Source organism: Varanus komodoensis, unplaced genomic scaffold, assembly GCF_004798865.1.
Source record: "Varanus komodoensis strain SLA01 unplaced genomic scaffold, ASM479886v1 scaffold8, whole genome shotgun sequence".
In the NCBI taxonomy this organism is placed as follows: domain Eukaryota; kingdom Metazoa; phylum Chordata; class Lepidosauria; order Squamata; family Varanidae; genus Varanus; species Varanus komodoensis.
This window is the reverse complement of record NW_025336481.1, coordinates 16,208,294-16,229,836: the sequence shown is the minus strand read 5'-3', so window position 1 is coordinate 16,229,836 and position 21,543 is coordinate 16,208,294. Positions and strand designations below refer to the sequence as shown.

The following is a 21,543-nucleotide window of genomic DNA, read 5'->3' as shown; positions in this document are numbered from 1 at the left end:
TATATAAAAACTAGTGGATTCTCAGTAAAATAATAAAAAAATAAAAATGATCGCAAGTATGCAGCAATGTTTAGAATTGAAAAACATAATGTGTTCCAAGTTTAGCACTATAGAAGTTGATATTAAGGATGCTCAATTTAACCACTGAAAATGTGCCACAATATTTAGAACATTTATGACCAATTATCAGTGAAAATACAACTGCTCTATCATCCCTACACTGATCCACACCTCCATTAGAAACCCTGTATATGAGCCTTTTCATGGTAATCTGTCTGTTTTCTGCAGCTAAACACCAATATAGCCAACCATACAAAAATACATTATTTTCTGAGGCTGTCAGATATCTTCATAGTAAACATCTTCAGACTATAATGGTGAAGTTATGAATTCATTTAGAAGATAAGTGAATGCCTTTGTTTTCCTTGAGAGGTGGGAAATTACTTATTCTCTACCTGTATTATTTTCTATGTCTCTAAGGAAAATAATTTTCTGCCACCACTGGCACCACCGCAGCAGAAAATTCAGTGGTGAGAGGAGAAATGGGAGCTGCGTATGTTTGTGGACCACAGTTTGCCCACATCTGCTGTCTCCAGCATCAGGCCAATTACCTATCCATATCAATGAGGGAAGGATAACAATAGTGGAAGAGGGCAGTTTTCTGTCCTGTCCTGCTTGTGGACTTCTCAGGTGCACAAGAAGAGGCCTTTCTTTCCTTCCCTTAGCTCCATACACAGCACCGGCCCAGCACCCCCATTCTATCTCCCTCTGAACTCAGCATCCTGAAGTATCTAGCCATGTAAAGTTACCTAGAGAAACAAACTGTTTTCCTTATGCCTATTTCTTTCCCATTGTTTTAGAGTAATAGTCCTCAAAATGCAGTTTCTAGGGGAATATACTAATATATGTGTAAAAGCAACTCAGAAATTATGTACAGTGTAACATACTCATGAAATTCATCAAACTTAAACCCAAAATGTTAAGAAACATCCCACTTTGCAGGTTATGAATGTATTGGTTATACTGGTTTAAGATTCCTTGGCAATTCTATTTCACTTTCCCCCCTACACTCTTCTTCTTTCTGTGCTTTATCTATGTTAATAAAACAATCAAAAATGTAAAGTAAAAAGAATCCTCCCACTTCAGAGCTGGCCTGATGAAGCACAGGGCTGCTGCACATGCAGACTGGGGCTGGCAAACACTGGGAATCCTGGACTGGACATGCATACATTGAGATGCATGTGCATTAGTCTTCACGCATGCCTAATCAATGGACAGAGGTCAGAGATAGTGGGTTTGGTCCAGGAATTGTCCTCCATGGGAGGCTGGGAACTTCTGCAAGGGGAAGGGTTTCATTTGCAGAATTCTCACCGCACCGAGAATATCTCCTCCACAGCTCACCCTATTCATCAGGGTCTCCTGATTCTCTGGGTAGCATTCTCAGGGGCTGGAGTGGGTGCTGTGAAAAAGACAGGGTCAGGGACCCCACCCCTTCCAGCACCATTGATCCAGCCTAGATCTGGATCCAACCCATTGTTTGCTGCTACTTTGCTCCTCTTCTCCATATGCTGCTTGTATCTTCTAGTCTTCTCCCTTACATGCTAGTTTTTGTTGTATGACGACTTCAGTAAAAAAACCACCCATCAGCTCCCACCACTGACACCTGCAATCAGGTACACTTTTCCTACCTGTGTTTAGGCCATTTACATGTGTTCAATGTCACAATTTATAACGCTAATTATAAATTGATTGTCTATGGATCCCCAAAGCAGCAATTCCACTTGCCTTCAGGGAAGAGCTCACTTGACTCATGAATGGCTAAGGGCTGCCAAAGCCGCTGTGGTGGAGGTGATGTCAGCCAAAACAAGTTCACTACAGATCTCATTCACAAATTCTCTACTTTCCCATGGAGACGGTTGCGATAGCAGTCATTCGCTAGGCAACAAGAAGCATTTTTGTTTCCTTCCTACTCTTCCCACCACCCATTTTTCTTTCCAAGAGGAGAAGCTGCATCTATTCTTGGCGTGGGTGCATGTGAGCATTCTTTTTGGTTTCTCAGGCATTTCTGTCCACCGAGTCACCCCAGCTGCAGCAATCCCTTTCGCCAATCAAGCTGACTCATGTTTTTTGCCATCACAAGGACTGTGTTGTTCATAAACATCACCCGTTCTTTTGCATGAGCCAGCAGAACGCATTGGCATTGGCGGTTCCTGGGCAACAAAGAACTACAATGAATCCTGATTGGTTATACACAGATGTGCACACACAGATATACATTTGGGGATGGGAATAGCAGAAGGCACAATCCTCCAGGAAGACCTCTTGCACAAGTGTACTGAAACAAATGGGGAAGTGGTCAACTTTAATCTGCAGGCACTCCTCATGACAGCCACACTATCAAAAAGAGTCCCAAAAGAGCTATATGTATCTCAGTGTATCTATATTCTCCAGCAACTGTGAGGTTCACAGCTAAGCTTAAGGGAACAGGGAACTCTGGGCTTTCAGGGGTCTCAGATGAAAAGATAAAATCTTTCCTGCTCATCAAAAAGCCCTGACCTTGTGACTATGTGATCCTTGGTTCCACTATGGCAGTGTGTGCAAGTTTATGCTCAAAATGTGTAAAGTAAGCTGATATTGCAGGTCCTCAAATACTGAATAAAGAAGGGAATGAACAGGAGAAAAGGTTTTTTTGAGCATTGATTCAACAAAAATTTGTAGGCAAATGCCTGTAGAACCTCAGTTTTCATAAGAACTTCACATAGCTAATGAGAAATTAAAACTGGACAGAGACGCAAGCAGAAAGATAGTTGTTTGTTTGGTGTTTTTTGCCATAATATAAGATGATTGGTTATAGGATATAGCTGGTGCAAGGGCTACCCTAATAACTCAGTGTAGAACAAAATAGCAAAACCTAGAACCCAAAGCAGAACTTTAGGAAATTTGTTCCCTAGTTTCATCAAATATTGAGCTAAAAACTGAATCCAAAGTAGCAGGCAGTATGCATTTTTCTTGTACTGGAGGAAGGAGATGGGTAGTTCCCCAGGGACCCTTGACCAGTAATTCCCACAAGTTGGCAAGCTGAATGACTGTTTATGAACTGCTGCCCAGTGCCGTTCCACAGCACTCTGTCTTGATTGCTCCTTCTTCCTGGGCTTACACCTGAACTAGGAACTACTTCCACATCCCCCCCCCCTTTTAAAAAAGCCCTCCCCATTGTTTTCCAGCACAGACATTTTGGATCCTTAGGACTCTACAAATCCAACTCCTCTGGTGAGAAGGAACAGGATTCTGCACAGCCACATTCAGCCCATTGTTACTGGCTGTTGCAATTTGCCCTACAGCCATTCCTGCAAAACATGCTACTGCTGTTTTCCTTGCAATTGCGGTGGATTGAATCTTTTGGTGGGCCATGTGCCTTTCTGGTGCACTACTTGGTGTACATCTTCCTTTTTTATGGATTCATTTTATGAATTGTCTCCGAAGGTCCCCTGTGCTGAGTTCTTGTCAAAACACTGTCCCATTTGAGGGGATAAGCTGCTCTAATGGTGACTGAATTGTTCTTTCTTAACACTCTTGTGTTGTTTTACTGTAATGGCTGCTTTCAGCTTTTCATTTTTCAAACACCTTGAGATCTCTGAACCTCTGATGGATTGCCTCCCTATCAAGGGCCCTGTTTGTGCAGTGTTTGGTCAGTGAGTATAGAGAGATAATACAAACTTCTAGTGGTTCATTTCCTGCATGTGAATTAAACTTTGCCCATTCAAAAGTCAACTCTGACTTCATCATAAAATGCTTTTCAAAACTGTGTATCACTATATTATAGTTGACTGTCCCTCACTCAGCCTACATGAAATCAAGATACCATCTTCCTGGTCCTTTATCAGTGCTGTAATCCACTCTTCTGCAGGTTTGCCTTTTAACTCTGGAGCTATCCAGATTCTGTCAAATCTGCACTTCCATTCTGTCTCCCCACTAGGAATTGTAGTGGGAAATGGATAGTAAAGCTGCTGCCAGTTTCTTTTCTAGGCAGAGATGTAAACCTTTGCACACATTCACAGTTCTTGGTGTGAGTTGATATTCCTTTTCTTTTTATTTCTCTTTTAGGTTCAGGTGGTAGGTTTCTGAATCTGTATCCCTGCCATCATATGTTGTTTCCCAGATCTTTGGGTGTCTTTAAGCAGTAAATTCCATGGCAAAGTGAGTTCCTGTTTATCAAGTGCCTGTATATTGCAAGGGACCAGGAGATGGTCTTTGCAATTTTCCCTTCTTCCTAGAGCCCCTTGAATGTCTGGAAAGTAGCATTTGGCCCTGCTGCCTTCCAATTCAGAGATCCTATTGCTTTCCTGAAGTGATAATTGAATTATTAGCTATTTTTGCATTTCAGCTTTTTACTGTAGGCTTGGGTTGTCCCTCTGCTCTTCCTTCAGGCTGCCTCATATGCTTTGAACTGCCCACCAGAAAACCTGTGCAACGCCACCTCTCTTCCTTCCTACAAATCTCTTCTAAAAATCCAGCTTTTCCATTGAAGGTGTCCCTAGTTCTTATACTTGACTGTAACGCAGATGGTAGCTAAGCATATGCAAGTCAAAGAACCACATATTGCTTCCATGTTGCTCCTGGCTTCACTTCTATGGCCCTGCCTCCACTCATGTTGAAATTTTGATTGTAAAGGCCTTGGGGAAAACTCTTGTCCTCTGCAAAGTGCCATTCACTTTGATAGCCCTACATAAATGGCAACACCAACAACATGAGGGAGCATTTAACACAGATCCATCCAGCTTGCATGTGTGTGTGTGTGTGTGTGTGTAAGTTCACAGCTCACTATACAGTTCTCTACCTGGAATTTTACCAAGTCCTGGGGTTTCTTCCTCCTTCTTTCTCATTAGCTCCATGCACTGCTTGACATGAAATATGAGCTCCGGTGTCATCAACAACGCAGGGCACTTTGCTCACAGTGTGTGGCATGTTAACATGAATGTCCCCGTTGGGCTTGAAGCAGAGGGAGGCCTGGTGACTCTTGTGGCAGTGGCTTTCCGCAAGGGGGCAGTGCTGTGCTATGCAGAATTTGCATCCCAGCTGTTCTGATTGCAGATGTTTTCTCTTTAATTCTAAAGTAAACAATCTCCTTCGATTAACGAGCAATACTTGAGTAATCATTAAGTGAAAATGGAGAGACTTCCCAGGGTTTAAAATAGCAATTATATACCTCAAATCTGTCTAGGATAAGCATTTTGGCTTTGTTTGGTCTACCTGAATAGCTGCTTTTAATATCTGGACAAGGTGCTTCTACAGCTTCTCTAGGAATATTGGGGGAGGTGAGATGGTGGAAGCACCTTTACATTTGGAGAAAAATGAAACCCATGAAACTTGGGGATATTTGTGGGGAAAACTGTGGGGAGTCGATTAAAATGGACATCGCCTGTTATAGGCTTTTCACCTCTGTGCTTTTGCTCTTGCAAGCCAAAAGCATACCTCAGATTTAGAGATTATGTGACTTGTGTCACATAATTTTCATAATCAGTAACTTTTAGGTTGAGAGTTGGCCTTTAGAAGGAGTTCCATGTTTTGGTGAAACATTTGTCCAAAAATGATCAACAGTATTCAAAAAGATCAAAGTTTGTTTTAACAATATTTGGCACACATCTCCGCACAAGCATTTTCTATCTTGCATCTGGTCTACAAATAACTGATCTTACATGATGGCATTATTTATTTTCACAAGAAGGTAGATTAGTTAAAAGTTTTCAGATGCTTTTGCTCCTTCACTGCTGTATTGTGGATCTTATTGTGCTGCAAGCCACCCATGGCCCATGTGGGGGCATATAAATGGAATAAAACAAACAAACAAACGTGTGGTGCTAACTCCCCCCACTTTTTGCCAATGATCTGTGATTAAGGTTATGCGATAGAAAATGGGCTTGTGGGGCAGCACAGCAACGCACCATGGAGCAAGGTCTCCTCTTGCTGAGCTTAGCCATACTGCCATTCTGAGTATCTCATCAGCGACTCGTTCCCAGTTATCTACATTTTGCCAGTGAATTCAGGATAAGATGGCCAAATGTGGAGCTACTGTCCTTGTTCTACGATGTGTAGCTGGAGCTCCTTGTTCTTCATTGAACACATTGGTATGGGAACTCTCTCTAAATATCTGTAGATGCCCCAGGGAGAGAGAGGGACAGGCTGGTGGCCTCAGGAGAGCTCACTGCAATCATGTTTGTGCCATTGCTGGGATCCAGACTGGGCAGTACTGGGGGGGTGGCTCTGAGTAGCAAAAGGGCTGCAGAACAAGGCCTTGGGGGCCACATGTTGGACCATCCCAGCTTCCCCTATCTTCTTATTCAGAAGTAGCCTCACCAGCCTCCATCGAAAGTCACTACCACAGGGTTCTCCTCATCTTCTCCAGTCCCAGTTTCTTTATGCAGTAAGCTAGCTACCTGCTGGTCCTAATCTTATACATATGTGTTATTATCATCATATCTTTGTAATCATCTTTGGCTCGTGCCTTGATGCTAATTTCGCATTTCACAGAAGAAGCCCTGGTACAGTAATAGTCCTTCTATTTTTTCCTGCAGAAGGCTGAACATTGCTATCATGCTGGAAGCTGTAGGTTGAATAAGCAGCGGGCAACCCCGGAGCCACAAGCCCTCTCCTGACATCTGCCCATTGGCCTCCCCTTTGCCAACACAGAGCTGAAAGAGGAGCATACAGAAAGTAGTGCTTGAGGTAATAGGACTGTCCAGTGGACCAGTTTATGGGGTGGTGCGGGTGGCTTTGGCCCACCATTACCCCACAGCACAGTTATCAAAGGGGTTGTTCAGTGAAGCTAGTCCTAAAGATACCCTGTTTGGATCCAGCTTCGTGATGAGTATATGATTCAGTTGGGTCAGGCTGTCATGTACCCAGTAATTAGATCATTGCAAAGTCCCACTGCTATATCCTTATGGAGGCATTTCATTAGACCTCTGCAACATCTCTCTAATTACACAAAACTACAAGTGGACTCTGGGGGATGGTGGAGGACAGGAAGGCCTGGAGGAATGTTGTCCATGGGGTCACGATGGGTCGGACATGACTTTGTGACTAACAACAACAAGACCACGAGAATAACACACATACAGTAGTTGTTGCCCTTTGATTTATTGCTAGACTACAGTAATACAAGCTGTATAAAAATATTTTACAAAAAAAGTAAAATCACAATTAAACTGGAGATTAAAACATTACATGGGGGATTATAACAGATACAAGCTCCCATTCAGTTTTTTTTTTATTTTAAGCTACAGAAATTTTGAACAAGCAGTTTTATTTAAAATACATAACTATAAAAAAGCAATTAAAAAGCTGCTTTCCGTTTGGTGTCTTTTTGTTGATGATGCAGGACATATACATGGCTAGCTGCAAATATAGACTAGATATTTACCTCGGAGCACCTGGAGGTACTCTCCCCCCACCCCACATACACTCATAGCAATTTCCATGTAATCCAAAGAGTCTTTCTTCTCCATGTTGAATTGTTCCTCCACAGATGATGCCAAAACAGAGGTTTCATTTTAATTGTTTTATCTGGGAATGTTGAAGGCAAGCAGAAAGTGGGAGACAGCCATCTTTAAACCAAGCATACAATCTGATCACTTTCATTTGGCTTAGACAGGTAAGAAATAAAAATCGTTGGTATCCCTTAAGAAAAGCCCTGCTGGGTTAGATCCTAGGGCTTTCTGGTCCATTATTTTGTTGGATCAGCCAACCCCTCTCTGGGAAGCTCACGAGGATAGGACAGCCTTTCCTCACGGTTGCTTCCAGCAGCTGGTTTCAATGGTGCAAAGTTAATATCTAATAGCTGTTGATATCCCAGTGCTCAATGCTTCATCTCCACTCTGGGAAACATCTGTTATGTATACATTAACTGTGGAGTCTTCTACTACTGAACAAAAGCCGGGTCATTACACTTTATTTCTTGGTGCTCACTGTAGTTATTCTTGATTTATAACTGGCAGTTTGAGGACACAGAAAGTAATCATCTAAAGTCCTCCAGCTCTGCTGGATCAAGTTTGGAATGATTTGAGATGAACACACATACAAATTAGTGCAAATAAATTCAATTAAATTCAGTAACCGTAGCTTTCAATCTGATGCAGCACACAACCAAACTCTTGTCCCTCATATGATGGCAGCCCATATTAGGAATAGCCAACTTGATCTGTAAAGGATCCGAATAAATTCATCATAAGCTGGAAGGCTATTGCTAATTAGTATGTATTAGTGGCTTGCAGAATACAATTTGCATATCCTCTTCTTGAACATGAAAGGCACCCATTGTACAGGCTGTTTTACAATATACTTCTGATCCTCTTTATCGTCACATGTGACAGACCTGAGTTAACACTTTGAAAATCTTGGAAAGTTTAAACAATCAATGTATCTGTCCTATTGCTTTTCTCCTTCCTAAGCATTTTTGTAATCAGATACCCATCTTTGTAAGAATGAGGACTAAGAACTATTTTTTTTAAAGAATGCTAGGATTGTCAAGATTCTCACAGATCACACACAAGGGCATTTTGAGGCATTTGGCATAATGACTATATATTCCATTCACTTTGGTCTACATGAGATTGTACAATTGCTGCTAGCACCTTCATTTTACAATCTGTCCAATACCTGAAAATACTAATGAGGTTGCTGTTTTTTAATTGTTACACTTATTATACACAAGGAAGTAGAAACAGCTAAACAAAATTATAACTGGCAAAGAGAGATTATTGATTTGTCACTGAAGCAGATAATGGTAATTTGCAATTTCAAGTGAAACATTCAATGGAGCAAATAGTTCCTTTATGCTGTACTTAAAATGTCAATGAGTCAAGCAGAAATGTAAATGTAGATATATGGATTTCTGGGTCATACCAAATAGCCGCTAATGTATCCATAAATGGTAAAATACATTCTGAGTCTATGGGAGTACTTTTAAGGATTTCATAGAATCACAGAATTGAAGGGGCCTTGTAGAAGGTCTGTTATCCCCTGCTTAATTCATTGGAAGGCCATGAGTGGGGGCAAGTGGTCAGGCTTGGGGATCTTCATGGAGCCCCAGCAGAGCTGTTTCACACCCTGTTCTCTGCAGTGCCACACCCATTGATTTCAAAAGTACGTACTTCCAAGTAAGAGCACTTATTAAAATTGGAGCTAAAAATGCAAAACTGACTATTTATAAATACCAGCCTGGAGAAGCTGACATTACCTGTGGGAGTTAAAAAGCATAGTAGACAACTTCTTCTTTTAAAAAGATCTTATAGTACAATATATATATTTTCCCCAAAATACATTGTGCTAACTAATTTCAAGAACTATTTGAGATACATAATCAAGAAGCAGCTTTTTTAAAAAAACACAATAACCTAGTGCTGTCTTTGAAAATAATCTACATTTAGAATGCAATGTATTCCAACAAGAAAATAGAAAAGACGCATATTTACAAGGGGCACAATCAAGTCAAGCCTAAGCATTTTTCCAAGTGTCAGTCACTCTGCTTGATGAGTGAGGCACACAATTAACTCCTTCCTGCTTTCTGGAATCAATGGCTTTGTGTAATCTATATTACATATTTATTACATTAACATATTATCTAGCAAAAGGTAGAGAGAAAAGTGCTTTGCTTTGGCTGGATTGTGCCTACAGGCAGTATCAACTGAGTGCAAACCACGACTATTCAACATTCTTTATGCCACTACAAACACATCCAACAGACACTTCTTCTTATTACCACTGAAATCCAGATGATTTTATTATGGTCAAAACAAAATAGAAGTAAAAGGGAAGAAAGAGTTACTTTGTAATTAAAATGTGACCATTTCAATTACAAATTTCCTTCACGCTGGTTCACCTTTAACATTCTCTACTTCCAAGATACTTTCAAAAATGAGGAAAGACCCTTCCTAACATCAGCCTTCTGTCCAAATACCCTCTGATTGTTTACATGTTAAGATGGATGGTTTCATTTTCTCTATATTGTCTATTTGGTGCAAAAGTTTATAGAGCTCATCCTGCAATTTGCAAAGCTGTGATAGAAAAGTGGAAGTTGAAGAAAAAAAGCAGGGGGAGGGGGGGAGAGAGAGAGAGAGAGATGATCTTTGGATTACAAGATGTTGCTTATATTTTAGCACAGTATAACATTGATGGAAAATGCATTAGTTTTTCACCCTACAGACAATGCCGTGGAAGGACTTTTGGTACAATGGCAGGAAGGCACTGTAGTGAAAGATTCAGATAACCGAGGAAAGACAGAATTTCCTCATATGCAGCTATGGCTGTCTTCCAGATAAGCTGAGAACAAATTACTCATACAAGGCAATTAACTTGTCCAAGGTGAACCTGATATTACCCTAGACCTGTCCCCGGTCCCTGCAAAAGCCTTGCTTCAACATTACAAACATTAATACTGTAATACTATTGCAGAACCAATAACAACAACAACAAAACAACGATGACAATAATTTAGTACATGGATGATTTCAGATTTGCCTATGCTGCTGCCTTAGACTAGCATAAAGAGAGAGATTTATGTAACTGCTTCTAAAAGAACTTCTTTGTTTCAGAAATACACACACACACACACACACACACACACACCTCGGGTTAAGGCTTTGCTACTAACAAACAATTGCAAAATATTCGAAAGCAGTTACAGTGAGATATTTTGCTTTCACATAGCCAGCCTTCCTTTTCTTTATAGTTTTCTTAACATGAAGTCTATACTATACATGTATTATATGAAATTATAACCCAGCCAGAAAGGAGGACTTTGCACTGTACCTAGGAATCTCCTTCTCATTTCTTTCCAAGGAAGCACTAAACAAACTAATAGGACTATAATTCATTGGTCTTTCATCTTCATGGGACATGGTAGTGAGAGTAAAGGACATTGTGATGGCATTTTATGTTTCTGTATTTTTAAAGACAAAGTTCATGAGAACAGTTAATCAAATGATTGCATCAGCAGGTGCTGAAGTTCTGGGCTTGTCACCTACTTGGGAATTATGTTCCCAAGCAATGATACACTGACAGGATGCCCCTACAAGAATGCAGACCAAGCTATGAATTCTTCAGAGGCAGCATGTTCAGTAAAGAGAAAAGGAGGCATGGACCTGATGGTGAGAGAAAAGGAAAGAGTAGGGACCCAAGATCTTTGAAAACAGGGCAAACCAAACATTAAGCTGCCCTGCTTGAATGGAAATGTGATTTTAATGTAGCACTTTCAACAGGTAATTTTAAAGTGAAACAGAGCAAAGATGATCAAACTCCATCATCTAAAAATCAAGAGTCAGAATCCTTGGATTAAAGTTGACTTGTAGCTGCACTTATTTTGGAACTTAGGTATAATCTTTGGAGAATTCAAATGTAAACCTCAAGCATGTTTGGTAACTGGGGCTTCCCTAGAAATAAGCAGTTTGGGAATACAAGAGTAGACTGTAAAATTATAGGTAGTGTCATATCTGTTATTGTCATTTAGTCATTTTGCAATATTTCCTTTTTTAAGTGCCCAATAAATATTGGGTGGGATCCAAATAAATAAATAACTAGTTCTGCTTTTCCAAGGGAGCTTTGTGCTTGTCTGTCTCAAACAGCAAACCACCATACCAAATTTCCTTTTGAAACGTCACCTACTAAATATGCAGTCTAGTCCTCTTACTGTATAAACTTGATCACAAGTGTACATGTCCCTTTTGGCTTATTCAACATGAACGTCCAAAAGCACTATAAAGTTCCCAAGGGTTTGGTTTATGTTGCTGTTGTTTTTGGTGCTTAGTGCTATGCCTAAGTTGCACTACATCTTTACATTTTTCAGCATGCTATGTTGGCTTATCTATAACAAGTCAAAAGAAACAACTTTTTAAAAGTGAAGAACAACAATGGCTATAAAGGAAAAAGAAAAGAAAAAGGTCAAAACAACAGGATGTTTTTCTAATATATTACTCCATATGAAAATGACCCCAAGATGTACTTTATATAGCAAGACAGGGGCCTGTTGCTGAAATGAATATTGCATAATTGATTTCAAAGGATAATTTCAAGTGAAATTGAGAATCATCGGTCCTAGCCTCCAGTCAGATTTCTAGTTTGCAACCTGGGGAATTCCCCTATAGCTGAAGATCTCTGGGTCGTTTAAAATATTTATATCTGCTTCTGCCTTTTTCTGTCCCTGTCTTTTCATTCTCTCCTGCCTTCCCTCATCTACTCTGAGGTCTTCTTGGAGTCCTCCATCTAATGCCAAGCAGGGGAAAGTGTGGGGAAAAGACAGTGGTGGTGGGAAGTGGATGGCAGAAGTCATGACTGTCCTATCTTCCAAGTCAGCTTTAAAGGTAAAAGGATTTATAAGGATTTATAGATAAAGGGAAACTCTCTAGGTTGCAATCCTACCATCAAGCCTGTTTAACATACATGAAAAGAATGGGCAGGCAACTGTTTCATTGCCTGGAAAATGCCCCTTTTTAAGCTTGTGAGGAAATGCATTACTTTTGTAGAGACAGCCTAAAGTTGTGTCGACCTTCCCCTGAGTTTTAACTGTTCTGTCATGGTAATATTTAAATATAAATGAGCAGATGAGCAGAGATGTTTGTTGACTTCACCTTCCTCAGACAAGTCCTTCACTTTGATAAATTTTCATAAGAATTCTTAAAGCTCCTGATATCATGTTAGCAAAATGCTTATTTACTACTTTTCTGTTATAATGTTATTATTAGCCCTTATATTATCCTGCTGTATGCAACAATATATTTCATTTTCCATATATAGCTTTTTTTCTTTTTCTATTTTTTTACAAAGTCAGGAAAACTGTCGTATTGCAAAGAAGAGAGCATGAGATTAACTACAGATTTCTGGTATTACCCACATTAACTTCAACTGTGATTCATAGTCACCGGCACCATATATTCTAACTATGTATCAGGAATTATGCTTAGCTGATGTAATGATGGGCAAGGATCTGAGTCACACAAAGCTGCCAGTACGGCGTTTTAAGCTGGTGAAATGCTACATACTTGACTCTGGAGGCAGGGCTTGCCTTTTTTCAGTGGCAGACTCTCTGAAAGCATTCTCCCTTGCTAGTTTGGCATATGAAATTGACTTGCCAAAACGAGTTTTCATTTTGTTCCTACATCCCAAGAACAAAGCTTCTGTGCGATATCACTCTAAAAGCAGATCAACTTGATCAAATGTAAAAGCCTTTGATGGGAAATTTAACTCTTATCAAATTTTGCAAAGGTCTGTTTACTTACAACTTGCTCATCTAACTTTCGAAATCTAGCTATTACCAGTAATGCACAAATGTATCCATGCAGATGAAGTGGTCCCCCTTTCTGTGCCCCTATACACATTGGCATGCTGGGAAACACAAGTCCCACAGTATGAAAAGGAAGTTGCTGAGAAGGCCACTACAAATCCACTGAGTTGGAACAATCGAAAATTAGAAATGGAGCTATGGACTGTAGTTACTTGTCTTCCTTCTGAATACTGTTTCGGTGGCCAGAGAATTTGACCAGATACTTCCTTCTCTTCTGTACCTCAAGAATTGTGGGGAGAATCCAACTGTTTAGGTTGGATCTTCCCCCTATAAGAGGAAGGGTCCTGCTTGCTGAAGCTTCCCGTGCAAGATTTTTGGGGGTATTCTATACCACAACTTGCCTCATTCATCAGTATGGTATCCTCAGGAAGCTGCAGAGACTGCCATGAGAAAGAGGGAACAACAAAGTCCACTTCCCCCAGCGATTTGATCCAGCATTAATCTGGATGCAACTAGTCAGTAATTTTACAATGCTTTAAGCAGCTCTATTTGACTGAAAGTATTTGATTCAATCTACACATGCAGCTAAATCATGTGGTACAGAATTCTTGGGACTGGAATCTCATTCTGCTTATGGGAAACAGCATGTTCAAATGCCCCACTGTTTGAAGCAAAAACAAAATAAAAGCTATCAGACTCTCGTAGCATCCTTCTGCTGACATACCCTTTATCCACGGGCAGGGAAATGTTGTGGAGAAACATTCAAAATCGAAATCTACAGTCAAAAAGGATGAGGTTCCAGGAATTCTGTACCACGTGGCTGTCCTAAGTGTGCACACTAACTCTTGGTTTCCAATATTGTGCTAGAATAAGTAGCTGAGAAAGCAGATTGGCTAAAATACAAGGGGTGCAAGGGAGTCCCAAAATGCTGTGGAATCTCCTTATAACAGAAATATTAGAGAAACCGATCTGCATGCTGAGCACACATCAGTAATAATCCTTCCTAGGAAATTTAAACATTCTTCGTTGGAAAAAAAAAATCCACCACTGTTAATGAACACCTGGGCAGGAATCCATTCATGGTTCAGCCCATTAAGTCACACATTTCCTACGAATAAAATTGTGGCATGTTTTAGGTTAACCTGTGATTTCTACTGTTAATTTTGAGATGCAATGGATTTACAGACATCCCACTGTAAAAATATGGGTGCAATTTTCTTTTAGGTTGAGATAATTAAAACATATGAAGAACATTTATAAGGCTGGGACTTAAAGAAATATTGGTTTGGTCCTTTTGAGTACTGAATCCAAGGTATTAATAGAAAATTGGAGCACACTCCAGCCAAGTCCCAAGTAAATGATGCTTTAAACAATCAGATCTTTTCCACTGAAATTAATGGGCCTTCAGCATTCTTTTTCTGGCTGGACTGTGCTTTAGTTTTCTTTCTAGTGCAAAGCAATTAATACATGGCTTCAGTGCATTCTGAGATCCAAGCAACAGTATGGTAAAGCTACAGTCCCAAGAGCTGCTTTACAAATTTGCAAGCACTTGTGCCCACACAGTGTGCCTTTTCTCCTTTTTCCATTACAGCAGCCCTCCTGTGCTACATGGCAAATTGCTTTTGAAACCCCCTAAATCACTTTACAGAGCAATGACTGTACTTCTGTTAGGAACAAAAGCCATACTACATGCATAGATTGGTTCCCTTATGGTTTTTATGCTTTTTCATACTTGTGCATTATATGGTCTGTTTATGTGCGATCTTATCAATTAAGTGGTGATCAGGTGAATCTCATTATTCCAGAAATGTTGCTCATTGTTTTGCAACTTTTGCAATTCATCTGGTGTACATGGCACACATATAATCCTACTTTACTTTACAGGTTTCTGGGCTTATACCTTCTCCTTGGTTTCTTCTGTTGAATAGCTCTTTCCACTGTGTGTGTGTATGTCTCTGTAGTTGTATTAATCAGTTGTGTCAGATACACACATTGCTACATGAGAACAACATGATCTTTGGACAAAAGGAAGAGTGTTCTTTTTGATGTTTACAGGGAGAGGTGCCGAATGGCTTAGTCAAAGCTGTCAGTTTGATGCCAGTGCATTGTTCCTGGTGTTGAACCGGTGCCTTGAGATGATCAGTTAAGGAAGCAGGAGGCTGACAGGGCAGGAGAAGAATCTAAGAGGTCAGCTACGGAGGCATTCAGTAAAAGTTGTCTTGCAAATCTCTTCTTCTATGTCTGACTTCTGGCAGGGAGTCCAGAAAACTCTTTCCTGATAATTTCGTTAACTGTGAAGGAAAAGAGGAAGGAGATTAAAGGGAGGAAAGAGAAGCAGGGGATGCAAGGGAACTCAAAATGATGTCTTGAGTGTGTTTTGCTGTTAAAGCCAATTCAGAAAGCCCGTGTGATGTACTAGTTAGGAGGTTAGGCTAGCATGAGAAAAACCTGGGTCCCAATCTATGCCATTAAGTACAGCTGTGAAGCTCATGCAGTGGCTTTAGGTCCATCCATGTCTTTCAGTGTAACTTAGCTCATGGGATTATCACAACAATAATGTGTGTGCATGTGTGTAGAGGGAAGAGAACCACATACATTTTCCCAGAACTCCTGGGAAGAAAGGTTGACTAAAAACAGGCAATGGGATCTAACAATGCACCATTGCAGAATCATATATAAATAAAAGCTCAATGCAGGTATAATGCTGTTGGATTACCTAGTCTCAATTTAGGTGTTAGGGCAAAGTAGATGTGCTTCTGCACAGAGATGGCTGTTGTCGAAGACATCCTGGGTACCACAAAGGCAAATCTGTTCCTTAAAGTGAAATCCCCCTGCATTACTGTGCAGTCCCAATTCATTTCAAAAGGTGCTGCACAGGAGAACTTGCCAATGGATTGAGGCTCTTGTTAAATTGGGGAAGGGCTCAAAATGTCTCTCAGCAGTGTGGTCAAGGATTGCTGTTAAAGGTGATTCAGAAATGCTGCATCATGAAATATTGCATGAACCTTAATTTAAAAGCATCCATTGCCAAGACTAAGCAACCAAGCTTGCCCACGGATGCTGGAAACAGTAGCCATTCTTTGAGAGCTGTTAATCCCATTTACAATGCCTTAGAATATATTGCTATGACCCTTATTCCTAAGCAATAGTCACTTAAAGTCTGGGCCAAGCACGGGTGAAATCTGTACCCAGAGATCTCGTACAGGACCTATACCCAGCACTGTAATCCCTCCCTGTCTACTGACCACTACAAACCTTGCCAGGTCCCTTTTAGAGATTCCACTAGGCACTGACTCCTAGCATAGCCACCTATGTATCACCAACCAAGAGGGTAAAAGAGAATAGCTATGAGCAGAAAAAGTGCAAGTACTAATTTATATGCATAGATGCATATTTAGCACTTGACATGGATACAGTATATCTCACCAGAGTGGGAAAGACTGTGACCAGGGTACCAGATGCTACCTGTCTGACAGGCAACTTCCAGACTCCTGCTTTCCCTTCATATATATATGAACCAGACTTGGACTGGTCAGCTGTTCAGATAGAGAAATGACCCTTGTAAATGAGAGCATAGGACCACCCCTTTGTTCTGACATTGACAAGCCTGCTTTGCAGCAGTAAACATTTCTTCAAATAAACAAACAAACAAACCACATCAGGTGAGTTGTCAGGATGTTGAGCCCTGAGGCCATTTCCAAAACCAGAACTTTTTCTAACAGTTGAGGAATAAATGTGGGGCTACCAGTGACTGGGTGTTCCTCCCTGGCATGAAAAGAAGCTAATAAAGATACCACAGATATTCACAATTTTATTATGAATAAAAAAATCCACCACAGTCAGCATTTCCAAAATTCCATTGACATATTTGGCACCAGGCCTTTGCTTTCAGACTTCAGATGGAAGAAAAGAATCAAAGTAGGAAACAGAGAGCATTATTTTATTTCTAGCATGAGCAGATTTTTTTCTGCGTTCCCTGATCAATATGCAAAGTGTTGTTGGGAAAGATGCACAAGTGAATTTTGTTGAGCAGATGGCTTGTGCATGCATTGCCCAGTCACGTATTACACACCTGAGGTGACTGCAAGAACTACCGAAGTGCTGTACCAAAAAAACCCCGCAATCCTTCAGTAATTTCTCAAAATAAGTGGCAATGTGCATTTTCCCCTTCCAGTGATGCTTTCTATGCAGTCTCTGTGCGCCACCCCTGGTCTTTATGCATATCTTCCAATTGCTCACAGAAATCACAGCACATGTAAAAGTCAAAACTATATGAAAAATATCAGAACAGGATATACAACTAATGAAAAATAAGAAAATTTAGAACAACAAGAAAAACAGAAGAAAACAGCACCTTGAAGTGCAAGGGTAGGGACAAATTGTCCTCCCCTCTATCTGGTCCTTTCCCCAGATCCTCAAAAACACAACGTTAGTTTAGCAGGGCAAACACCCTCGAGCCCTGGCTACAGAGTCTGATTTGTTAGGGGTCTGATTACACTGAGAAAAGTTTCCTTCCATGCTAGTTTCTGGTTAGTAGCTGCTCTTGCTGTCAAAAGCAACCAAGTAGGGACGACTGGCAGAATGCACAAGCATGCTATTTGTGAGCAACAAGGCAGAATTCTCCAAAAGGCAGGATTAGCAGTGTATTTCAATGCAGCTAGTGTGTAAGCAGGTCTTCAGGGTGTTTTTCTTGTTTCTGACTAAAGCAGCTCTCCCCAGCTTGGCACTCTCCAGATTTATGGAACTGCAGCTCCATCAGGAAGGCACCAACTGAGGGAAGCGTAGTCCAAAGCAGCATTTTTCAGTCAGGGCTCCATGGAACCCTTCAGTTCCATGACATTCTCAAATGTTTAGGACCTCCATACCACCCCCAACCTCAGCTACTACACCAAGCTCAGGTTTCATTCTGCAATATTAATAAACTCTGAAACTGACATTGACTACTGTTTGCTCGGTCATGCTATTGACCAATTATATTCCAAGTTATGACTATAAATTAATACAACATTTGCATTCCAACTTTGTGATTGTGGCATATTACTAGTTTTTACTTTGTTGTTACTGCTTAAAAATTTTGTGGAGGGTGGGGAGTCTCCACACTACACCATGGCATATTACTAAAGGACTGTCAATTTGCCCCCCACAAAAAGCTCTAAAAGAACTGCAGTAAGGACCTGGTGCACATTTCACAACTGGAAGCATGCATGGGGAAATTGGCAATAGTTCAATAAAAAGAACCATGGACTCCAGTGTGTGTAACAAGGCTGACAACTCATTACCCCACCGAGGTTTTAGCTTTCAACACCCATCAGCCCCGGGCAGCATAATAAATGGGAGTTCTCAACCAAAATACCTGTAGGAACACAACGTGCTCTCCCTGCCCTATAAAGGTGTGCAAATGTTTATTAATTTGGTATATTTATATTCTACCCTATTCCCTGAAAGGAACCTGAGGCAGCTTACATAAGTCTTACCCTGCTGTTCTCCATTCTGTCTTGACAACAACCTGGACAGACAGACACTAGCCCAAAGCCACCCCGAGAGCTTTATGGCCAAGTGGGTTTCTCAAGTCCCAATCCAACAACCTAACCAGTACACTCCACTGAATGGATGTACTAAACCACAGTCTTGTCCAATTTGCTCCCCCTTAACTCTCTGGGCTTCTGAACAATTGCACAGTGGCACTGTGTTGCAAACAGAATCAGTGCGCCATATCCTATCATGATTACAGTCCAAGACACACTTTACAGCCCTCCTGGATTCAGGACTTAATCAGGCTTAACCTCGCTCTGCGTGAGCATCTGGGAACCTGCTTTCTTGTGTCTTTAAAAGGACAGCAGCCTTGACAAACTGCATTTGCTAGCACATCTGCTGCCTTCCTGGACTGCTGCAGTGTAAGGAAGCAGCCAGAGGGAGGTGAAATTGATCTAGTTTCATGAGAAAACTGAAGGCTGAAACGTTTTAAAAAGGCTTCCTGTTTTCTCTACCCAGGAAATGAGAAGAGCAGATCTTCAATGGAAATTTTTCAGTCTCTCGAGTGCTAAAAATAGCAGTTAGGTAAAAAGAGGTGGGCACCAACCCTAATGAGGGAGTGGAGGGTCATTTCCTTTCTGTAAACAAGTAGGATGAAGCTGCAGGGTGGTTTATTTATCAACACATTTTTTCACATACTTAAGTATAGCGAGAGAACAAAAAGCCCTGCATTGTGGGGACATTTCCTTTTATTTAATAAAATCAACCTGCTTGGAAATGTGACATTTTCCTGTTAGAATGCACCATGACAAGCCAAAAAAGAAAAGAGAAAAGTGTATGTGTGTGCAGGGAGGAGGAAATGGCTGGCTGGGATGAACAGTTTAAATCTGAGTGAAGAAAACCCCTAGTGGATTAAAAACAAGACTGAAATATCCTTATGAATCTTACTGAGGCAAGTGCTTTTGGGAATAGCATGAAGCACAATTTCAGAGTAGCACAGCCTTGTAAATAAGCCCACAAAAAGTGTTAGTAGCCAAAAACTGTATGCTAGCCCATGAAGAGGCTTGCTGCAGAAGCCTCCCCTGTCACCACCTTTCCATACAGGCTCCTAGACTCTGTTTAAAGGAAGGGTTTGACCCTCTTTTACCAGCTTGCTTGATTTCTCTGCTGGTCATGGAAGAAAAGATGGCGAGTCCTCCTTCCCCCACCAGCTCACTCAGTCACCTGTATGGAATTCCATGCACTCGCCTATATGAAATTCCTAGTCACCTATGATGACCTGGCCACTCCTTAAATACAAGGCTGGAGTACTGCTCCAAAGTCCGAGGGAAATTAATGGGAATCAACCTTCTTTGGTTTCAATGGGCTTTAGTCACGTCCAATTTCTTTTTGACTATAACTACAAGATGCAATTCTGCACAACGGCATGCGAAAGTAAAAGCCTACTGAGGTGATAGACCTGTACCACTTCAGATTAGAAATGGAAACCATTATAACTGGATGCTTCTTCATAGCACCACTTTTACCATCTTGGCATTCCAATAAAGAATCCTTACACACATAAGTTGTCAAGGAGAAGGGTTCTAGATGAACTCAGTGGAAGTCTCTGATTATATGTGTGTGCGTGTGTGTATGTACATGCACAGACCTCTATGTATGTGCAGAGCTCCTCCTGACATTGAAATTAATGGGAAAACTTACTTCTACAGAAGTGGCACAAATGCACTAGATCAAGAGCACAGCTGTTGACAAGGAATGTGCTAAAAGGAGGATAACATCTCCTCTCCCTTGCAAATATCAGTGATATTACTGTGAACTTGTCTAAAAGGCACCAGCACAATCCTCAATATGCTTTCTGGGAAGCAAGTCCCCATTGAGTGGAGCTTGCTGTTTCCTAGTAAGCATGCTTAGGATTGCAGACTGGAGGTGTCATAACCTTTGTTACAGCACGTCACAGAATTTATGGACCCTGTTGGACTGGCAGATGTCTGGGTAGGCATCTTCTGTGTTCTGTAGAAGATCAAGGATATGTCTATTTGTGATTGTTTTCTAGCACTGCTCTGCAACACCAATACTCTCAGTTAACCAAGAGACAACAGAATAGCTGTAACGTGCAGAATTAATTGAGCCACTGCCTTCAGCAGTCAACCATGGTTGGTCATAGCCCCAAGCAGCTCATCTGTAGAGGTGACTGGATCAGGAAAGTGGCAATATGGAGTTGGGCTGAAAGTCTGACAAGGAGCTTTGTGGTTGATTGGATGAAAATACATAAAGCTGTAGAGAACCACTGTTAAGCATTACTTTTGTTACTTCTCCGAGTTACTTTCCCCAGACCCCACCAAGAACTGACACCTACAGAATGAAGCTTTTGAAAGTTCAGGTTTAAGCACATCCTAATCTCCAGCATATGATTGGCAGCACACTTATCTAAACCCGAGTGCCTGCGGGTGTGACTGACTAATAAGCTGCACACTGGTGTGTTACTGTGCTTGGGGCCCATGTTACATCCTGATGCAATTGTTAGGTAATTGGAATTATGGTGCCAGCATCACTTCAGACGTCAGTGTCACAATGAAGTGTGGGCCCTTTCAACAGCAACAGCAACAGCAACAGCAGCAGCAACACAATGCAACTCAGACCAAAAATTTAAATCAGAGCGGGTAGAGCAATCAATTCAAATGTGGTTAACTCATTGGTGGGGTCTAATTTTCATCAGCAAACTAAGTACTTGTTAATGTTTGCAAATCCTTTTGGCAGGAACTGCAAATGAAAACATTACATAAAACATATAGTTGTGT

General features: G+C 41.0%; 1 protein-coding gene across 5 annotated transcripts in view; it reads right to left on the bottom strand.

The window, feature by feature from the left end:
• Positions 1 to 7,121: 7,121 nt before the first annotated feature.
• Positions 7,122 to 21,543, bottom strand: part of NFATC2 (nuclear factor of activated T cells 2) — a 163,780-nt gene continuing 149,358 nt past the window's right edge. For all 5 annotated transcript variants that reach the window (XM_044455310.1, XM_044455311.1, XM_044455309.1 and 2 more), the window contains one exon: positions 7,122 to 15,564. In XM_044455310.1, the coding sequence (XP_044311245.1) occupies positions 15,509 to 15,564 (56 nt within the window). In that variant the 3' untranslated portion in view covers positions 7,122 to 15,508. The remainder of the gene's footprint in view (positions 15,565 to 21,543) is intronic.